The sequence below is a fragment of the Corylus avellana genome, chromosome ca1, assembly GCF_901000735.1.
Source record: "Corylus avellana chromosome ca1, CavTom2PMs-1.0".
NCBI classification, from domain to species: domain Eukaryota; kingdom Viridiplantae; phylum Streptophyta; class Magnoliopsida; order Fagales; family Betulaceae; genus Corylus; species Corylus avellana.
The window spans coordinates 23266538-23287860 of NC_081541.1; the positions used below are offsets into that span (position 1 = coordinate 23266538).

At 40.5% G+C, this 21323-nt stretch overlaps 1 protein-coding gene across 1 annotated transcript in view; it reads left to right on the top strand.

The window, feature by feature from the left end:
- The window catches only part of LOC132183199 (uncharacterized), a 44676-nt gene that overhangs the window by 2811 nt on the left and 20542 nt on the right, over positions 1-21323 (top strand). The window contains exons 6-9 of the mRNA XM_059596606.1: positions 2122-2203; positions 2392-2493; positions 2786-2841; positions 9279-9313. Coding sequence (XP_059452589.1) covers positions 2122-2203; positions 2392-2493; positions 2786-2841; positions 9279-9313 — 275 coding nt within the window. The remainder of the gene's footprint in view (positions 1-2121; positions 2204-2391; positions 2494-2785; positions 2842-9278; positions 9314-21323) is intronic.

Sequence of the window (21323 nt, forward strand, 5' to 3'; positions counted from 1 at the left end):
TTCTGGGAGTCGGGAGGGATCCCTTGTATACGACTTTGACCTTCAAGACTTGAAAAATCGACATACTTGTGCTTGACAACTTAAAATTTTACCATTGCACTGGACTTATCAATATTTTTCTTTTTCTCTGGAATGGTTGATTTCAAATGCATAAATTGGCATTTTAAATATTAAATATTTTAAACCCCAAGGGGTTGGCTCAGTGGTTGGACAACCTGGGACTTTGAGTATGCTCTTCAAGGTCTTAGGTTCAAAACCCACTGAGTGCAAACTGCTTCTTGGGGCCATCGGATTGGGGGTTCGCCTCTTGAATTAACTGAGCTGCACTTGCGGGAAACTCCTTGCCGAGGGCCTGTGCACCCTCGGGGTTAGTCGGAGCGAAGCTCTGGATACCCAGTGCTAAATAAAAAAAAAAACAATTAACTGTTTTAATAATGAAAATGGTCCATAGATATGTTTAGATATCAGCCTATTGTTTATATCCCCTCTAGTGTTGACATTTTGATGGAACCGTTGTTAGCAATATGGAAATATAAGTCATCTACTAATTGTTTTTTGATGATGGGGAAACCCCCCTAGGTAGGGTCACTTCGTGTATACACCCCTAAAGGATTAACCCCAAACCTGTGTAATGCACTCCTACCGCATGATTCGGTTAAATTTAGCTTTTGTTAGGGGTGTGGCCCCAAGGATTGTTTGCACCCAAGGAGATTCAAACCTTAGACCTGATGGTTATACCACCAAAATTCAAGGCCTTCATCACTTGAGCCAACCCCAAGGGCTCCAGCTACTTATTATTGATTGTAGGATATTGTAATTTAATGGCTGACAGGTTAATGATAGTTGTGGATAGTATGGGTGGTTTGGGTTTTTAGAATTGGATTCTAGGAAAAAGTTTATATCCCCTATAGTGATTGTTTTATTTTATTTTATTATTATTTTTTAAATCTATACAAATCCTTCTTACATTAACTTTTTACCCTCCAAAAAGTTTTTTTTTTTAGTTACTTATCGAAAAGTATTTTGTAATTAAACACTGAAAAAGTGTTTTCTGTGGGGATCACATCTAAAAACTTCTTTAGATAACTAACATCTTAAAATTGTCTTTTGTGTTTAAACAACATTTTTGCTGTTTAAGTAGCCAATCAAACACGTTGTTAGGGTTTAGATGGCTGTTCCTGGGCTGTGGATAGTATGGGTGGTTTGGGTTCTTTAGAATTGGATTCTAGGAAAATGATATAAGAAAATCAGATTAATGTTGGTTGGAATTTAAAATAAAATTGCTAAAAACTGAAAAGAAAATAGAAAGAAGAAAAAGAAAAAAGAAAAACATAGGCATCACTCCTAGTTATCTTAAGTATCTTTGGGTTTCCTTGGCATCACACCTCAGAGAAGGGTTGTGTCAATTGGAAATTGCATAGTTGCTTCTTTATTCAACTATTATTAGAAAAACCCTACATCTATGTATATTGGCATATAATGCCTAACCCTAATGTACTTATACTAGTTAAAGCCCAAACCAAATATGCGAAACCCATAAATAAAACCTAATAATGTAATAAACCCAAAATAAGACCTAACGGATCAAAAGTACAGCTCATGCCCATAAATATAAAATTCTAGAAATTCCCTTGACTCTTAAAATAGAATAAAATAAAAATGAATTGATTTCTCGTTGCCAGCATCACCTAGACTCAAAACAAAGACTTTTTAGATACTTTGGTATCATGTTGGGGATCCATGATGAGTGAAATAACTTGGTGAAAATTTGAGAAAATATTTTTTTTGATAAGTAAAAAAAAAATTTTACTTATGTTCTCATGTTATTGCAATTACAATGGTCTGCTACTCTCTCTCTCTGGCTGACAGGTTTCAATGTCCCTTTTGACCTTTCATATGTATTTTTTCATGCATTTGAACCACCTTTATCAACTTTTAGATATTCAATTGAGACTTTATAGTTTCCATTCTTCTTGAAAGACCATGTATTTTTTTCAGTCAATTTTCCTAAGACATTTCTCGCAACTTTGTGTTACCTGTCCAGTAATCAGCAATAAGGATTGTGGAGCGAAATCTTTTTCTGTATGATTACATTAGTTCTTTTCTTGATTTACCATGTAGTGCACCTTCATCATTTGAGCGCCAGTTCAGAAAAGAACTTCCACTTTTGTATAGATATCTCCAGGAAGCTCCCATTGATAAGGTACTCATGCTTCTCAGTAGAAAAGCATGAATGATGCCACTGTAACTGGTTTTTTGCCTAGTCATGTGAAGTGCAATTTTGCTGATAGAAAAACATCATTAAAAAATAAATAGATTCTGTTCCCCTTTTATTGAAGTAGGTTTTTCATCCATAGCTTTATCGATTTTGATCTACCTCCATGCACATAGGTTTGTTGGAAGGACGTGATTCATTGGATGTGGCCTCTTTTCACTGAAAGTTGGGGATCATGGAGATGTGATGAACTGAATCTGAGTACTTTCCCTTTTACGGTTGGTGTTTTCTACACCAGATTTGTTGATGCTTTTGATTCATTATGTAGCCGCAACTCAATTATTCAAAAGACAAAACCTCGACTTGATAGTTTATTAATGAAACAACATATAGCAGTGAATTTAAAAAAAAAAAAAGAAAAAGAAAAGAGAAAAGAGAGAAAGGAAAGAAAAGAATAAAATCGAAGTGCCTTGCTGTGTGCTTATTGTACTGTCCAGCTTATTGTACTGTCCAGAGCTACATGGCTTCTGTCTTTCTTAAACTCATCGCAGTGCTCCTTTCTTGACTCAGGATCCAGTAACAGGTCTCCCCACATGGCATGATAGGCCTCCATCGCCCCTGTTATTGTGAGTAATTAGTTTCACACACACACACATACACATATATATTTGAGATAAAAAAGGCCATATTTATAGGTTATCCTATGATGTACCATGGGACATAAATGTGTCTGTAGCTTTCTTCTTCTTGAGCATTATTTGAACTTTTCAAGCCCTGATACTTGTGCATTCCATCTGGTCTATCCAGTAGGTTTGAAATAACATATGGAAGTCTGAAATGTGGAAGTTCAATGTCTGTGAATTAATGAAAGATATATATTGGGCTGATCTTGTTTTAATTCTTATTTTCAGTCATGTACCATTTGTTTGATTTACTTTAAGTCTTTTAAAGGGGCCATGTGATTGTCATGCGAGTCACTTGAGTAGGGCAATTTTTTTTGATAAGTATTTAATCTCATTGTAAAACTCAGAGGGTTGAAACCCTAGTTCATAGGAAGTATACAAGAAAATCCCGTATTCAGTAGTAAAATAAGAACAAAGGTTCAAAAAGTTAGAAAAACTGGAAAAAAGAAAACTTTTATGAGCTGTTATCCATGTGTAAAGGGAGTTGAATATAGTCTTTTTTAGCTCCACCCCCAAAGTCTCTCTATCTTCAGAGCTTCGTACATTTTACTCTATTCAAATACACCACATTAAACATACAGGAGCCAACCTCCAAACTTCCAAAATATCACGACGCCCCACTTGATCTCCCCAACCCATCAACAACTCTCTCATGCTTCTAGGCACAATCCATTTAACACCAAACAAATTATATAACGTGCTTTGTAAAGTTCTTGCTTCTTCACAATGAAGAAGAAGGTGATCGATAGACTACCCACTCTTGTACATACAAAACACCAAAGTCTTCTTAATGTTTAGGGCAATGCTAGTGTTATGTTCTAGCTATAAATACATCTTAAGAGATTGTGAGTAGCGACTTTGATTATTACTTTTTGGGAAAAATATAAAAAAGCCCCCTAAACTACTAGCTGTTTGTAATATAGCTCCCTAATGTTCAAAAAGTACTAAAGTAACCCTCCAAACTACCAAAATGTATCAAAAAGGCTCTTATTTTTTTATATTCCTATAATATCCCTATTCTTTTAACAAATAAAATAATAAAATAATTGTAAAAAAAAACCAAAAAATTAGTGAAAAATACAAAAAAACCAATGGGTGAATAAATGCAAAAAAAAAGAAGAGTTTTTTGGAATAAATAAATAATTAGTTACTGTAATTGGCCTAAATTACAAATTGCTTCATGTCGTATAGTAAAATCAATGCGCGAATAAAAACAAATTTTTAACAGAATTTGACTCCAGGGACTAAATTGTTTTTTTTAGAATATCTCAAGAATCGTATCTTTGATTTTACTTTAATATGACATGAATAGTCACTGTAGTTGGCCTAAATAATTTATTTATTCCAAAAAACATTTTTTTTTGTATTTATTCGCCCATTGGTTTTTTTCTATTTTTAAAAAATTGTTTGGTTTTTTTTTTTTACAATTATTTTATTATTTTATTTGTAAAAAGAATAGGGGTATTATTGGAATATAAAAAAAAAGTGGCATTTTTGATACATTTTGGTAGTTTGGGAGCTACTTAGTACTTTTTGAACATTGGGGGGCTATATTGCAAACGTTTGGTAGTTTGGAGGGCTTTTTTATATTTTTCCCTTAACTTTTTTTTTTTTTTTTTGTGGCTAAGTAATTCAATCTCATTAAAAGCATAGAGGGGTGCAACCTAAGTATACAAGAAGCATAACTGAGAGAACCCTATTTAGGGAATAAAAGAGAATTCTGAAATTCTAGAAAAGCGAGGACTAGTGTACATCGCCATTCAAGTATAAAGAGAGTTTAAGATGACAGCTTTTAAGTCTATCACTGATCTCTTAGTCTTTGAAACTTCTCGCATTTCGCTCTCCCCAAATGTTATGCATTAAGCATAGAGGAGCCAACTTCCAATCTTCTAAAATACATCAATTTCCACATTGTCCTCTCCAACTAACTGATAAATCCATCACCCTCTTAGGCATGACCCACTTTACACCAAAAATATGGAAAATTGAAACTCTCAATTCTCTAGCCACATCATAGTGGAGAAGGTGATCAATAGTCTTCTAGCTCCTCTCTTGCACACACATCACTAGTCTACCACTATGATGCTTCTCTCTCTCAAGTTATTCAAAGTTAAAGATTTTTCCTAGTGCCGTCCACACAAAGAACACGACTCTTGAAGGAGTCCTAGTTCTCCAAATGCTCTTTCAAGGAAATGGGGAGCCAACAAGAGTGCAAAGCACATGGTAGAAAGATCTAACCTCGAACTTCCATCTTTTGAAAGGAATCCAACACATTTTATCTTTGCAACCTCGTCTCAATTTGAGAAAATACAAATGATTAAAGAATGAAGTGGCCAGGTCCACTTCCCAATCATGCATTGAATTGGTAAAAGAAATATTCCACTTAAGGTTGCCGTTAAGGAATTGTACATGATCCGCCACCAGAGCCTCCTTACAGTTGGTAATTCTAAACAATTCCAAAGAGAAGTCTTTAAGGGATGATTCCCGCACCACAAATCATGCCAAAACTTTATCTTAGACCCGTCTTCCTTCTCATATCTGGCAAATCTAGAAAACACTCCCCACCCCTCTTAATGTTTTTCCACAACCCCACCCTGAAAGGACCTACAACCTCTTTGGAACACCATCCTCCCCGCATACTATCATATTTGGTTTCCACCACCGATATCTACAACGCTTCTCTTTCTATGGAAAAATTCTATACCCCAATCCACTATAGTAAATTGGAGAACATTGGCTAGATGGAATTTAAACTCGTTGCCAACTCCACCCCACATAAAATCCTTTTGAAGTTTCTCAATCCATTTGGCAACTCCTATGGGGATGGGAAAAAGAGAGAGATAATAAGTGGGCAAAGGAGAGAGTGATTTTAATTAGAGCCACCACCCTTCGATAAGTTGAGCCTCTTCCAACCAACCGAAGGACCTTCCATCTTTCAAGAATGCCATCCTGTATTTATTTAGCCTTACATGAAGCTCCCAAAGGAAGAGCCAAATACTTCATAGGCAAAGATGACACCCTACAACCATCCAAGAATACAAGCCAAACCTCCAATATCATTCACCATGCCAACATGGGCTAACTCTAATTTAGATAATCTTCAATCTTGAGACAACTTCAAAACATAAGAAGAGACAACTTAGATGACGAAAATGGTCCATTTTTGCTTCATAAAAGATCAAATTATTGTTTGCAAACAAAAGATGGGACACTAGGAGCTCACCCGTATCCCTCGACCCCATCGAAAATCTCATAAAAGCCTCCTATCCACTGAGGAGGATAACATTTTACTCGAAGCCTCCATGACAACCACAAATAGCATAGGAGATAAAGTGTCTACTTGTCTTAGGCCACGAGAGCTATTAAAGCAACCCAGAAGGAGAACTATTAACCAGCACCGAGAAATGCATCCTAGATATACAGTGAGCTATCCAATCTCTCCATTTCTCCCCAAAGCCACATCTCTCAATAGATACGATGGCTTTAGAAACTTCAACGAGATTTCTTATGGGGAGGTATTAATGAGGAGTTTAAGTACCATTTAGTTAATTGGTCAAAGATTTGTTCTCTGAAGCAAACTGGTGGATTTGGGGTAAGAAACTTGATTAAGTTTAATCAACCATTACAAGGTAAGTGGTTATGGCATTACGCTACAGAGGGAGGCTTTGTGGAGGCTGGCGGTGGAAGTAAACTATGATAGTATGAGCGGAGGTTGGTGTTCTAAGCAGGTAGAGGGACTCTTTGTAGTTGGAGTGTGGAAACATGTTAGGAGGGGGTGGGGAGTTTTTTTTGAGATTTGTCAGATATGAAATGGGAGATGGAACTAAGATTAGGTTCTGGCATGATTTATGGTGTGGGGATCAACCACTAAAGGAATTTTTTCCGGAGTTGTTTAGTATTTTTTGTTGTAAGGAGACGTGGGTTGCAGATAATATGCAGTTTTCTAATGACAGTATTCAGTGGAATTTATCTTTTATAAGACTTGTACAAGGTTTGAAGGTTGATTTGGTGATTGCATTTTTTATTTGCTGTATTCCCTCAGATTGAGACATGGTGGTGAGGATCGTATTTGGTAGATCCCTTTAAAGAGGAGGAAGTTTGAAGTAAGGTCGTTTTTTCATGAGTTATCTTGTTTGGGGGGGCGGCTCTTGGAAGAGTATTTGGAGAGTCAATATTCCATTGAGAGTGAGTTTCTTTGTGTAGACGTCGGCTCTTGGAAAGATTTTGAGTTTGGATAACCTGAGTGCATATAGATTCAAAAAAGAATCGACCCGATTTACGTCAAGAAAAAAGTAATAGTGGTGGATTGGTGTTGCATGTATAAAAGGAATGGGGAATCCATAGATCATCTTCTTCTCCAATGTGAAGTGGCAAGAGAATTATAAAATGAGATTTTTAGCCTTTTTGGAGTGGAATGGGTCATGCTTAGACGGGTGATAGAGCTGTTAAATTGCTGATGAGGTTAGTTGGGAAATCGTTCAGTTTTAGCCACATGAAGGATGCCCCCCCCCCCTTGTGCTTGTTAGAAGAGTTAGGGTTTGAGTCATTCGGGTTTTGGGGGTAGTTTAGTCTTTGTAGTATTTCCCTAATCCTATATAATAGGATGCTTGTATTAGGTTAACATAAGTTGAATAATATAGTATTCTCCGCCTTTTGTGTCTAAACCGTTCATTCCAATTATAACATGGTATCAGAGCCTTAGTTATTTGTAGTAGTGTTTTTCCGCTATATTTGTGTTGTTTTGTTGAGTGTTTTTCTAGTGCCAGCACCGCCCATGTGGGCATAATGCCCACACGGGCAGTGCCTTGGTAGAGCATTTTTTTTTTTTTGGTTTTACAGTGACCGGAGGAACACCTCCGGTGAAGAGCAAAAAAAAAAAAAAACCAGCACTGTCATTACTGCTGGGGTGCGTGTTCTTGTTGCTGGGTGTGATGGCCGGCATGTTTTGTAGTGGCTAGAGTGTTCTGTGGTAGCCGGTGAAGTTACAGCGGACATTGGGGAAAAAAAAAAATCTGGCCATTTGATGTTTGTCTTGTTAAAACATTGATCTGTGGTCACCGTTTGCTTCTGTAGTTGCTGTTTTTGAAGTGGTCGGAGTGATCTGTCTTCTCCGGCAAGTTCCAGCGAAGGTTCAGCGAAGGTCCGGCGAGCCTCCATTGACTGTTTCTGTTTTGTTTTCAGTGTTTTTTTTTTTGTTCTGTTTTAGGTCCTGCTGGCATGTTCTGCTTGTCTCGTGCCAGTTTTGAAGCTCTGGCTAAGTTCCAGCGAAGTTTTTTTTTTTTTTTTTGTCTAGTAGTTGTTTTGCGGTGAAACTCGGTGGTTGATCACGTGAAAAGTGATTGTTGTTGTTAGTGATCGATGTATCCGACCGGCCTTGATGTTTTGCGGCGAGACCCGATCACATATGTTGTTAGTGATCGTTGTATTCGACCGGCCTTGGTGTTTTGCGGCGAGATCCGATCAAATCTTGGTTGTTCAAGTTTCTGATGAGTTTTCGACCGGCCTTGAAGTTTTATTAAATTATTTTGTTATTTGTATGAGTCTTTGTATTGTGTGCTCCAAGTTGTTCCAGCTTGAGGGGGAGTGTTAGAGTATGTTTTTCTAGTTGTTTTTCGTTTGTTTGTATCTTCCAAGCTGGATTCATATGATGTATATTCTCTAACTTGAGGGGGAGTGTTAGAAGAGTTAGGGTTTGAGTCATTAGGGATTTGGGGGTAGTTTAGTCTTTATGATATTTTCCTAATCCTATATAATATGATGCTTGTATTAGGTTAACATAAGTTGAATAATATAATATCCTCGGCCTTTTGTGTCTAAACCGTTCATACAAACTTTAACAGGGCTTAATGTAGATTATATGAAGAGAGCGGAATGCAAGGTGTTTTGAAGGTTGTGAAAAGTTGATGGAAGAGCTCGAGAACATCTTGGTCAATTCACTTTATATATGGATAGGGGCATATAATATCTCATTTGTTTCTACATTTTCTGAATTTGTGGATTTGTGTTTTTTTAATCATTAATAGGGGTTATCTCTTGTATATATCCTGTGTAGTAGGGTTTGCCCCTCTACGCTTTTTAATGACATGGATTACTTGTCAAAAAAAAATTGTGCATCATTGCAAGAGACGAGTCTAATTTTAGTTTTTTTTCATAAGCCAATGGAAAGTGCTATTAAACAAGTAAGAATATTCTTGTGATGATGCTTAGTTTACTCTTTTTTGATGAGTTGGTTAGAATGGCCTCGTCGTTTACAAATTTTCGTCATCATCAAGTGAATTTGCTTCTTTGACTAAAAAACATACTAGTACTGATCACCTATCAAAAGAAAAAAAAAACATACTAGTACTGATTTCTATTTTTTCACTAATTTCATATAACAGGTACGGATTTAGCAAAGAAGTTGTTGAATGCCCTGGTATGCTTATCTTCTTCACATATTATTTCAAAATTTTCTTTCTTGAACTTTGTACAGTCACTTCTTTTTCCTCGTTTGCAATGTGCGAAAGGCTGGTGAAAGTCTAAGGTATGAATCCCGTGTTCTTACTAAATAATTAAAATCATAGGAAATTGTTAAAAGTGAGGAGACAATTTTGGTGTTTTTGATTTAGTTCTATTGACAGAATATAATTTAGGTGTCTATTGACTGGCTGACATAGGAGAAATTTAGAAACTTGGTTACAATTGCTCATGTCATGGGATCTGGAAATTGTGTTTGTTGTAATTACAGGGCAGCATACAAATTAGGGTTTAACAGGGGTTCTAAAGAGTGATTTCAATGACTACTCTATCGATACTTGTTCTGTGGGGGTTTAGGCTTTTGACAGGTATGGGAAAGGTTAGGCAGGAAGTTTCAAATCTGATTGCTGTCAAGGTGGTGGCGAAGTATGATCTGAACAGTAATGAAGAAAGAGAAAAGAAGCAGGAAGGGAGAGAGGCAGAGAGAATCATGACCAAATTATTAAGAGCCTGTTTAGGGAAGTTTTTGAATAGTGTTTTCTATTTTGAAATGTTTCGAGAATTGTTTTCTAAAACACAGGGGTCACATATGAAAAAGTGTTGCATGTAGGAGGTACTTCTAAAATTTGTTTGAATAACTATTTTGAAAAGTGTTTTTGAAAAATAAACAAATAATAAAAGAAAAAAAATTTAGCCCTGTTGGAAGCTGGCGGCCACATGGTGGTGTCCTTTGGTGGCCACTAGACAGGTCCAGCGACATTGTAGTGGTTGGCAGACAATTTAGTGGCCGCACAGTGCCGCCACAACTGGTGACAAGCTGTGGGCATTGCCAGACTGTTCCAATGGCCACGCAAGTGCTGCTAGTCACATATGTGACACTGGTTCTTATTTTTCTATTTTTATACTAGTTTTCAGTCCAGTTGCCAAATATGGTTTCGTGAAAATTATCAACAAAATCTTTTTGTTTTGTCTTTTGAAACTATTTTTGAAAACACTTTAAAAAAACTATTTTTTTGTGGGGACCGCTTTTGAAAACTTGTCTGTATAATGATTTTTTTTTGATAAGTAATAATGCATTAAAGAGAGTAGAGGGGCGCAACCCAAGTACATAGGGAGTATATAATAGAGCGACTAAGTAGGGGAGAAAGAAGAAGAGAACATAAAGAGAAACTCAGGAAAATTGATCACTAAAGGAGCAAGCCAGCCTGTAGTCCATGTGAATAAAGTGTACAAAAAGAAGTGAATAAGGTCCAAGCCAGCCTGCAGTCCATGTGAATAAAGTGTACAAAAAGAAGTGAATAAGGTCCTCAAGGTTCCTTGACAAATCCTCGAAGCATCTCGCATTCCTTTCCTTCCAAAGACACCATAGAAGACAAAGGGGAGCCATCTTCCATACCACGGCACTACTAGTTCTACCGACCGCCCACCAACTAGCAAACATCTCCTTGACGCTTCTAGGCATAACCCAACTCATGTTAAAGCGAGAGAAGATAACATCTCACAACTTGCGCGCGACCCCACAATGAAGAAAGAGATGATCCACGAACTCCCCATCTGCCTCACATATACAATATCAATTAATCACAACAATACCTCTCTTCTGAACATTATCTAACGTGAGAGATTTCCCAAGGGTGGCCGACCATGCGAAAAACGCCACTCTCGAAGGAGCCTTATTGCGCCAAATGCTTCTCCACGGGAAGTGGTTAGGCTCCTTAAAGGCAAGCATCCTATAGAAGGAACGAACCTCGAACTTTCCTTTACTTGAAGGGATCCACCACATCCGGTCCTCCCCTACCCCCCGAATCGAAGACGAATATAAGAGCGAGAAGAAAGAGACTAAGGCCATTTCCTCCCAATCATGAATACTACGAGTAAAAGTAACATTCCAGTGAACCATCCCATTGACACACTCCCGGATATCCGCAATGGAAGCATCCTTGTTGCAAGCAATATTAAAAAGACCCAGAAAGGCATCCTTGAGAGACGTCTCGTCACACCAACAATCCTCCCAAAATTTGACCTTCCCCCCCCAAACCAGGAACTAATCTGAAGTGGCACCGAAACGACCTCCAACCCCCACAAATGTCAAATGTGTTTCCATAACCCCACCCCATACGTTCCACGAGGAACATTTGAACGCCAACCACCCCAATCCACCCCATACTTTGCCACCAAGACACTTCTCTACCAAGCTTCTTCCTCATTTGCAAATCTCCACAACCATTTCACCAAGAGAGCTTGATTAAAAAGACGCAAGCTCCGAATCCCTAGACCTCCCTCAGCAATCGGAGAACAAACCTCGTGCCAACTGACCAAATGGAACTTAAGCTCGTCCTTGAACCCCCCCATAAAAAATCCCGTTGAATCTTCTCAATGCGATTTGCCACAGAAATAGGGATGGGGAAAAGAGACAAAAGATAGGTGGGGAGATTGGATAAGGTGCTCTTGATGAGAGTGAGCCTCGCCCCCTTGGACAAATATGAACGATTCCAAGGGGCCAACCTTCTAGCAATTTTCTCCAACATGTCATCCCAAATAGCCAACTGCTTGAAGGAAGCCCCTAGTGGAAGACCCAGGTACTTCAAGGGTAAAGAACTAGTACCACAACCCATAACGCTAGCCAACTCATCCGTCTCTACCGAATCTCCGACTGGGACCAAAACAGACTTGGCCCGATTAACTTTTAACCCTGAAACCGCCTCGAAGCCAATAATGGGGGCTTTAATAAATCTAACATGTTCGGAAGTTGCCCCACAAAACACCAGCGTATCATCAGCAAAGAGAAGATGGGAAATAGAAACCCTCTCATGCTCCCTGGCACCCACATAGAACCCGTTGATGAAACCCCTACTAATAGAGGCATTAATCATCCTGCTGAAGGCCTCCATGACCATAATGAACAAAAAAGGCGAAAGAGGGTTACCTTGTCTAACCCCATGCGAACTAACAAAGAAACCGGAAGGCGAACCATTGATCAACACCAAGAACCGCACCGACGAGATACAATGTTCAATCCAAGAGCATCATTTCTCACCGAAGCCGCACCTTTTTAATAAATAGAGTAAAAACTTCCAGTTCATGTGGTCATAAGCCTTCTCCATATCCAACTTACACAAGAGATTGGGATTCCTAGATTTGAGATGGCTATCCAGGCATTCATTGGCAATAAGCACCGAATCCAAAATATGTCTACCTTTGACAAAAGCGTTCTGTGGGTTGGAGATGACCCGGTTCATGACTCCCCTCATTCTATTGGCTAAAACCTTCGCAATAATCTTATAAATCCCCCCCACAATGCTAATAGGACGGAAGTCCTTCAGATTGGATGCCCCATGCGACTTTGGAAAAAGAGCAATGAACGTAGCATTGAGACTTTTTTTGAATTTACCTTGATCATAGAACTCCACAAAAACAGCCATGACATCCTTTTTGATCACCTTCTAGCAATCCTGAAAGAAAGCCATAGAAAAACCATCCGGGCCTGGAGCCTTATCCCTATCCATTTTTTTGACCACCTCCCACACCCCCCTTTCCTTAAAAGGAACTTCCAGACTAGAAGACTCTCCCTCCTCCAACATATCGAAATGAAGATTATCTAACCTCGGTCTCCAACTGAGAGTCTCTGTGAAGAGCGTCTCATAAAAGCGAGTAATATGATTACTAATAGCCTCTTGATCAGAGGTAGTAGTGCCATGAATGTTCAGAGACTCAATGTAATTCTGTCTTCGGTTGGCGTTAGCAATCCGATGGAAGAATTTAGTACACTTGTCGCCCTTTTTCAGCCAACCGATTCTAGATTTTTGCCTCCATCTGATTTCTTCTTGAAGGAGGGAAATTTCTAACTCCCTTGCGAGCACCCTTTTCTTCTCGATCTTTTCTGTGGATAAACCTCTTTCTTCCTCCATCCTATCCAGATCTTTAAGATCTTCCATACGAGCCTTAATACAAACCCCCACGTTGCCAAAATCTTGAGCATTCCATCTCCTAATATCCCACTTTAGAGCTTGCATCTTTTTGGAAAGAATGAAACTCGAAGTGCCCTGAAAATAATACTAGTCCCACCAGCTGCGCACTTTGTCCACAAAACCCTCCACTTTGAGCCACAAATTCTCAAATTTGAAAGGCCTTTTGCCTCCCCGATGAGAATTACAATCCAAAATAATAGGGGCATGATTGGAGCATACCCGAAGCATCCTCTTCTGACGCAAGTCCGGGTGGCGGGCTTCCCAATCCGGGGAGACAAGAAAACGGTCAAGCCTAGACCAAGAATTGTTATTTGACCAAGTAGAAATCCCCCCCCCACTAAGGGAAGGTCCATGAGGCCCTGTTCCGATATGAACTCACCAAAATCCCTCATTGCCGACCGTGAATGAGCTCCCCTCGACCTTTCACTAGGATAAAGGGTGACATTGAAATCCCTACCGATACACCACAGCACGTCCCAGCAGCTTATGACCCCTGCCAGCTCCTCCCAAAGAAAACACCTAGCATTTACTCTGTTAGAATCATACACCCCCGCAAACGCCCACTCAAAGCCATCCTCAACATTCTTGAAGGAGCAAGCCGCCACATAACATCCCAACGCTACATCTACCTTCTCAACAGCCCTCTTGTTCCACATGAGCAAAATACCCCCCGAAGCCCCAATAGAAGGAACAAAGCACCACTCCACATACGGACAACCCCATAAGCTCCTCACTAAGTTATACGAAATAAAGTCCATCTTCGTCTCTTGGAAACAAACAACATCTGCCTTCCAACTTCTAAGCAAATTCCTAACCCTCAACCTTTTATCCTTCTCATTCAAACCTCTCACATTCCATGACAGAATTTTAAGTTTCATGATTTAACTCGACTGGCCCTCCCCTTATTCTTGTCCCTTGACGAATGCTTCAAAAAATTGACAGAGGACTGCAAGTTAATTAGCTCCCTCTTACCTTTCTTGATTGCAAGAGTGCACACTTCCCTCTCCACTTCTTTGCCTTTGTTGTCAGCCATAAGCACCCCAATGGTCTTTTCAAGCTTTCCTTCCTCTCCATCACAAGATAGGCCAACTTCCTTGCATGCCTTAATGATAGAATTCCTCTCCTGCACCTCCAACTGCACCTCCTGTATAGAATCTGGGACAAAAGATTCCTGGGAAATAGAGCCCTCCACTGCTATAGAAACTCCACCCAAGTTATCAAGCTGTGATATGCAACGCCCCGGCTCCTAACCCAGAATACCCAACACAAAAACACCTAGAGGCTTTTCATCGGGGTTGCTCCCCAGAGAACCTCCCCCGGCCTCCTCACCGTCACCGGCAGCAGACCCAGAGAATTTCGGAGACACCCCCTTACCAGGCTGCTTACCCAGAATCCCTGGACCAGAGATGCTTGAGTCCCCCTTCAGTGAACCTTGGTCGGCAAGACTGGGTAGAAGCCCCTCCGTCTTAATCGGAGAACCCGATACTTGATCTCTTAACTCCATCGTCGCTGTATCCTTGAACATGGAGCCCACCGTCAAGATATCTCCCAAAACGCCATCCCTTGTCTGAATCTTCCTCGCCGCCCCCTCACTAGGCAAAACTTCCTTTGTCGGCACCTTTGTCGGAGATGTGGAGGCTATCTGCAAAGCCGCACCGATGTGGGCCTCCCTGTCGCAGAACAACAACCTAACATCGTGGCTAACAGAGTTACCGGTGACGCCCACCGGAGTCTTTGGACCTCTCGTCAAGCAGTCCGACTCACCAACCGGAGAACCCGATGCTTGATCGCTTAATTCCAACGTCGCCGTAGCCTTGATCATGGAACCCACCATTGGAACATCTCCCAGAACACCATCCCTTGCTGGAATCTTCCTCGCTGCCCCCTGACTGGATGAAACTACCTCTGTTGGCACCTTTGCCGGAGACGTAGAGGCAATCTGTAGGACAGAACCGGCGTGGGCCTCCCTGTCGCAGTACAACGACCTAGCATTGGGACTTACTGCGTTACCGGCGAAGCCCACCGGAGTGTTTGGACCTCCCGACGAACTGCCCGGCACACCAACCGGTTTGGTCCTCTATCCGATGCCTCCCCTTTCTCCACGGGCCAAGCAGCTTTCCTCCTAAAATGCATCTTCACCGGCTGAAGACTCATACCATGCTTGGGCCTTCCCCTAGTAACCTTCTTGGGCTGGGCTTCTCCTTTCTTATGTTTGTCCCCTCCAGCTAGCCCATAATCGCAAGACTGACCAGGCCTAGGAAGAACACTCGGGCCCTCCACAAATTTGATAGCACTTTCAATTTTGTCAAGCCCCACGTCCACCTCGCCTCTCAATCTTCTCAACGACTCCTTTGCATTAATTAGATCAACTTTTACACGAAACCAGGACTGCACGTCGTGGCTACCTACCCCCTCTCATCCCTTCACGTGATCAGCACCACATTCCGAAGCTGTCAGCCTCGTCGTGGTGATTGACCTGCTCGCCGGAGCTTCGCAGTGAACACCCAGTGGCTCCCCACCAAAGGACTGGTTCTTCTTCGGGCCCTCCATACCGCCGCTGTCTGACCTCACCGGGATTAAGGACTCGAACAAACCCTCCTTCTGTATAGTAGAAAGCTGAACTTGCTTATCCTTCTCTGCAGAAGCCTCCTTCAACCACCTTGGCACCTTGGCTATTGGCTCAGCGAAATCATTGAAACAGTCCTTTGTCGACTGCAGCGATGACCCCAAAACTTCCACATAGCTGCTGCTTCTCCCCCCTACGTCATAATTCTTATTAACTTCCCTGACCTCCCTAGACTCACACAGTGAAGACTTAGCCAGACGCACCTCCGATATGAGACGTGTCCATCCTTGACCATAACGTCCTTCTGGTATAATGATCGAGCCACTCCTATGCCTACCATCATATTCTTCTACTGTCAGGAACCGCCCATGTCTGTTAGCACATTTCTATGCGATTATCCGTGGATATCCTGCTCTGGATTGGTCCCAAAATACCTCAGAAGAATCCACTGCCACCAAGTCCTCCATAATGCATGAAGGAAAAGCAATAGCTATGAGAATTTCATGGAGTTCTCAGAACAAGGAGGGGTGGAAGGAGAAGTTTTGTTATCATACCGGAGGGAGACGAAGGAAAGGGCTAGAAGGAGTGTCGCGTGCAAATACTGCGGCTGAAACAGTATTATGAAAAGCAATGATCAAATTATACAATTATTGATAATTTATAGCCTCCCAAATTATACAATTATTTACTGTATGTTCCCCTATACTATTGCTTCCTAAAGTCATTTCAGTTCTATCATAATCCATTATCCACTACTAATGGATACTGGTTTCCAGCCTGTCAAGCTCAAATGCTGCCTTGTTACCAAGGAGGTTTCCTATGACTAAAGATAATACTAGATTTTCATAGTCAAATGGTATCAGATGGTTCTTGGTTGAATTTTATGCACAGCATTGAATGATATTTAACTCTTCCATGAATAGTCATTTGTGGGAAGTTTTTGTTGGTAGATGATTTATTGAACTGAGACTGGGCTGGGGATAAATTTGGCCCCCAACCAAAAATGGAATTTGATGAAGTTATTTGCTTTATGGCTTTGAGATTGCCCCTTTTCTTTTTAAAGCAGAAGTTTATGTGCCCCATGTTGAAAAATTCTATTATTTTCAACTTTTGTTCCTTCAATATCATCACCATCTTTACTTCACTACATTAACAGATTATTGGCCATCGAGTGTCTGTGTTTGCGGCTTTTGGTTTCTGCCTTTGGAATGGCAGTTTTCATGTAAGAAGTGCGGTGAAATTTCAGCACTTGTTTCTTCAGGACATCTGCATAGAAAAGAAGAACTATGTTCGGCTCATCTGGAGTTACAAACTTTTCTGAAGACTGTGTCAAGGCCGCCTATTTTTGTTGGGTTGAGTTCTGTCGGAAGGCAAGTTCCTTATTTAATTTTGTTCTCGACTTCTTGTTACTGTCAACAAAAAGTTTATTTACCAAATTTTTTTTGATAAGTAATTTCATATTATTAATAAAGCGTAGAGGGGTGTAACCTTAGTACACATGGAGTATACAAAGATTAACCCTTCATAGGAAGATGAAGAAAATAAAATCGTGAAATCTGCTAAAGTAGGAACATCTCATCTATGATGAGCCGCCATCCGCATATGTAACAAGTTAAGCATAGACTTTTGCAACTCTACTGTCGAAATCTCAACATCCTCAAATAGCCGCGCATTTTTCTCATGCCAAATACACCACATTACACACAACGGGACCAACCTTATAATTTCCTTAACTAGGCTGCACCCAATCGAACCACCCCAGCTTGTCAACAAATCCATTACCCGCTTCGGCATAACCCACTCTACCCCGGACAATGTAAGAATGTAATTCCATAGCTCGCCTGCCACTTCGCAATGATGCAAAATGTGATCAATGGACTCGTCACTCTTCTTACACATACAACACCACTAAACTTCCACAATATTCCTCTTTAGTAGATTATCATGCGTCACTATTTTCCTTAAGGCTGCTGTCCACCCAAAAAACACCACCCTTAAAGGTGCCTTTACTTGCCAAATGCTCTTCCATGAAAAAACAGGATGAGCTTGGCTAGATAACACCTTATAGAACAACTTCACCTCGAACATTTCCCTCTTGGACGGGCTCCATCCTACCGATCCCCCTCCATGACATAGCTTGAAAGAATACAACTGCTCAAAAAATGCTAGTACCAACTCCATCGCCCAATCCTGCGCTGGTCGCATAAAAAGGACATTCCACCCAATAACCCCATCATACCATTGAAAGTTATCCACCACCCACGCATTTTTGTGTCTAGTAATAGTGAACAAAGGCGGAAAAACATGCTTCAACGGTCTATCCCCACACCAATATCATGCCAAAAGCTACTTTAGATCCAACCCCCACCCCAAAACGAACAAAGTTGGAAAAACTGTCCCACCCCCTTCTAATATGTTTCCACACACCCACTCAATATGTCCCTATAACCTCCTTCGAACACCAACCACCCTTCATATTCTCATATTTAGCTTTGATCACCATTTTCCATAAGACCTCACTCTCCATAACATACTGCCACAACTACTTCCTCAATAAGGCTCTATTAAATTGAAGCAGATTCCGAACACCTAGCCCTCTCTCTTTTATCGGCATGCAAATCCGCTTCCAATTTACTAAGTGGAATTTTACCTCATCCCCAATGCCACCCCAAAGGAAATCCCTTTGGCATCTCTCGAGCCTATTAGCCACTCCCTTTGGAATAGGAAATAAAGATAAGTAATATGTAGGAACATTAGAAAGGGTACCTTTAAGCAAAGTCAAATGACCATCCCTAGACAAATATAGTGTCTTTTGTTAAAGTAATGGTTAAGTGATTAAATTTACCTCTTCCTATGAGCTTAAACTTTTGGGATAATTGGTGATTTAACGTGGTATCAGAGCCAAAGGTCCTGAGATCCCCCTGACCTATTAAAAGGAAGTTTGAGCCCACACATGAGGAGTGTTAAAGTAATAATTAAGTGATTAAATTTACCTCTTCTTATGAGCTTAAGCTTTTGGGATAACTGGTGATTTAACATGGTATAAGTGCCAAAGGTCCTGAGATCGAATCTTGACTCCATCAATTCACCTCATTTCAATTAAATATTCCATGTGTTGGGCCTCACCTATTAAAAGGAAGTTTGAGCGCACACGTGAGAGGGAGTGTTAAAGTAATGGTTAAGTGATTAAATTTACCTCTTCCTATGAGCTTAAGCTTTTGGGATAATTGGTGATTTAACATCTTTCAACTAGCCAACCGACGTTCCATTTGCTCAATAACGCCATTCCAAATAGATGTGGCCTTATATGAGACACCCAGCGGCAAACCCAAATACTTCATATGCAAAGAGGCAACTTTACATCCAAGAATATTAGCCAATTCTTCGACATCTTCCATTGCTTCTATAGCAACAAGTTCGGATTTGCCCAAATTGATTCTCAAACCCGACATTGCTTCAAAACACAAGAAAATAAACCGCAAATGTTGAATTTGCTCAGACTGTGTACCATAGAAAATCAGTGTGTCATCAACGAACAGTAAATGAGACACTACCAACGCTTCATTGCCCCTTGAACCTTGTCAATAGGCCCTGCTCCATCATCGTAGTCAACATCCTACTCAATGTCTCCATAACCACCACAAACAAAAGCGGCGAAATTGGATCCCCCTGCTATTTCCCACGTGAGCTATTAAAAACAAGCGAAGGAGTTCCATTCACAAGAATGGAATTCTCACCTAGAAATACAACACTCTATCCAAGCCCGCCATTTCTCCCCAAAACCACATCGCTTAAGCAAATAAAGCAAGAAGTTCCAGCTAGTGATCATAGACCTTCTGCAAATCTAACCTGCATGGTACACCAGTTTTCTCCAATTGAATGTGAATATCCAAACACTCATTAGCAATAAGCACTGAATCTAAAATTTGGCTACCTCCAATGAGCGCGTTATGAGAATTGGAAATAATATTTCCCAATACTGACTTAAACCTAGTAGCAAGAACCTTGGATATGATTTTATACACCCCACCCACCATGCTAATAGGCCGAAAATCCTTCACCTCCATTGCACCTTCCTTTTGAGGAATCAGTGTGACGTCCCACATTGCTTGGGTGTGGAAAAGATGATGTGTTTATATGGTATATGTTTTTTGTAAATGGTATGAGGTCTTTTGGGGGTAAACCTAATAATAAAATTGTGTGGGCTTGGCCCAAAGTGGACAATATCATACCACTTAGAGCAGGTATGTTACAGTCAGAGAAACAAAGATCGCATTAAAACTTTTCTCAAACTGTCGTCGACTATGGAATTCCAAAAATACAGCCATAATATCATGTTTCAGTACTTCCCTACATTTTTGAAAAAAGGCCATAGTGAAACAATCCGGCCCCGGCGCCTTATCACCCTCCAAACCCTTCACCATCTCCCACACCTCTTGCTCCTCAAACTCTCTTTCTAACCAAGTACTCTCATCCGCATCAATGGAGAGAAAATATTGACCATCCATCCTTGGCCTCCAAGAACACTGCTCAGAATATAAATTGCTATAAAACTGTACAATATGCTCCTTTACCTCCACATGATTATTGGACATAGCACCATTGATCCACAAGGACTCCACATGATTATATATGTGGTGGGTGTTTGCCACCCTGTGAAAGAATTTGGTGTTTTTGTCCCCCCTCCTTCAACCACAAAGCTCTCGAGTGTACTTCCTCAAAAAGAAGGGTTTTCTCCGATTCCTTAGCCATATCAAACTTCCTCACCCTTTCCTCTACTACTAATCCATGATCCTCTGCAATTAATTCTTTCTTTTTCTTCCCTACATCACCATACTCCTCATTTCCATTTTTTCAGATCCGTCTTTAAAGCTTTCAATTTATTAGCCAAAACAAAGCTAGGCAAGCCATGAAATTCATATGACATCCACCAAGATTTAACCTGATCAACAAAACCTTCAAATTTCAACCACATATTTTCAAATTTAAAATACCTTCTCCCTCCTCTAGGTGCCTCACAATCCAACATCAAAGGAAAGTGATTCGGACAACAACCATGTAAATTGCCTCTGTGTCACATCCAGATAATGTTCTTCCCCCTCCAAAGATAGTAAAAATCTGTCGATTTTAGACCATATTTGATCTTCCTAATTATTGGACCACGTAAACTGCCCCCTACAAGCGATATATCCACCAAACCCTGCACAAAAATGAACTCCGAAAAATCCACCATTGCTACAGAATAATTCGAGTCCCCGGATCTCTCACTTGGAAACCAAACCACATTAAAATCTCCCCCAATACACCAAGGCACCTTCTAGCAGCTCATCAAGCCGGCCAACTCATCCCATAGACCCCTCCTTTCAGCATCATCATTTGGGCCATACACCCCTCGAATGCCCAAAGAAAATTATCATCGACATTCTGCGTAGAAC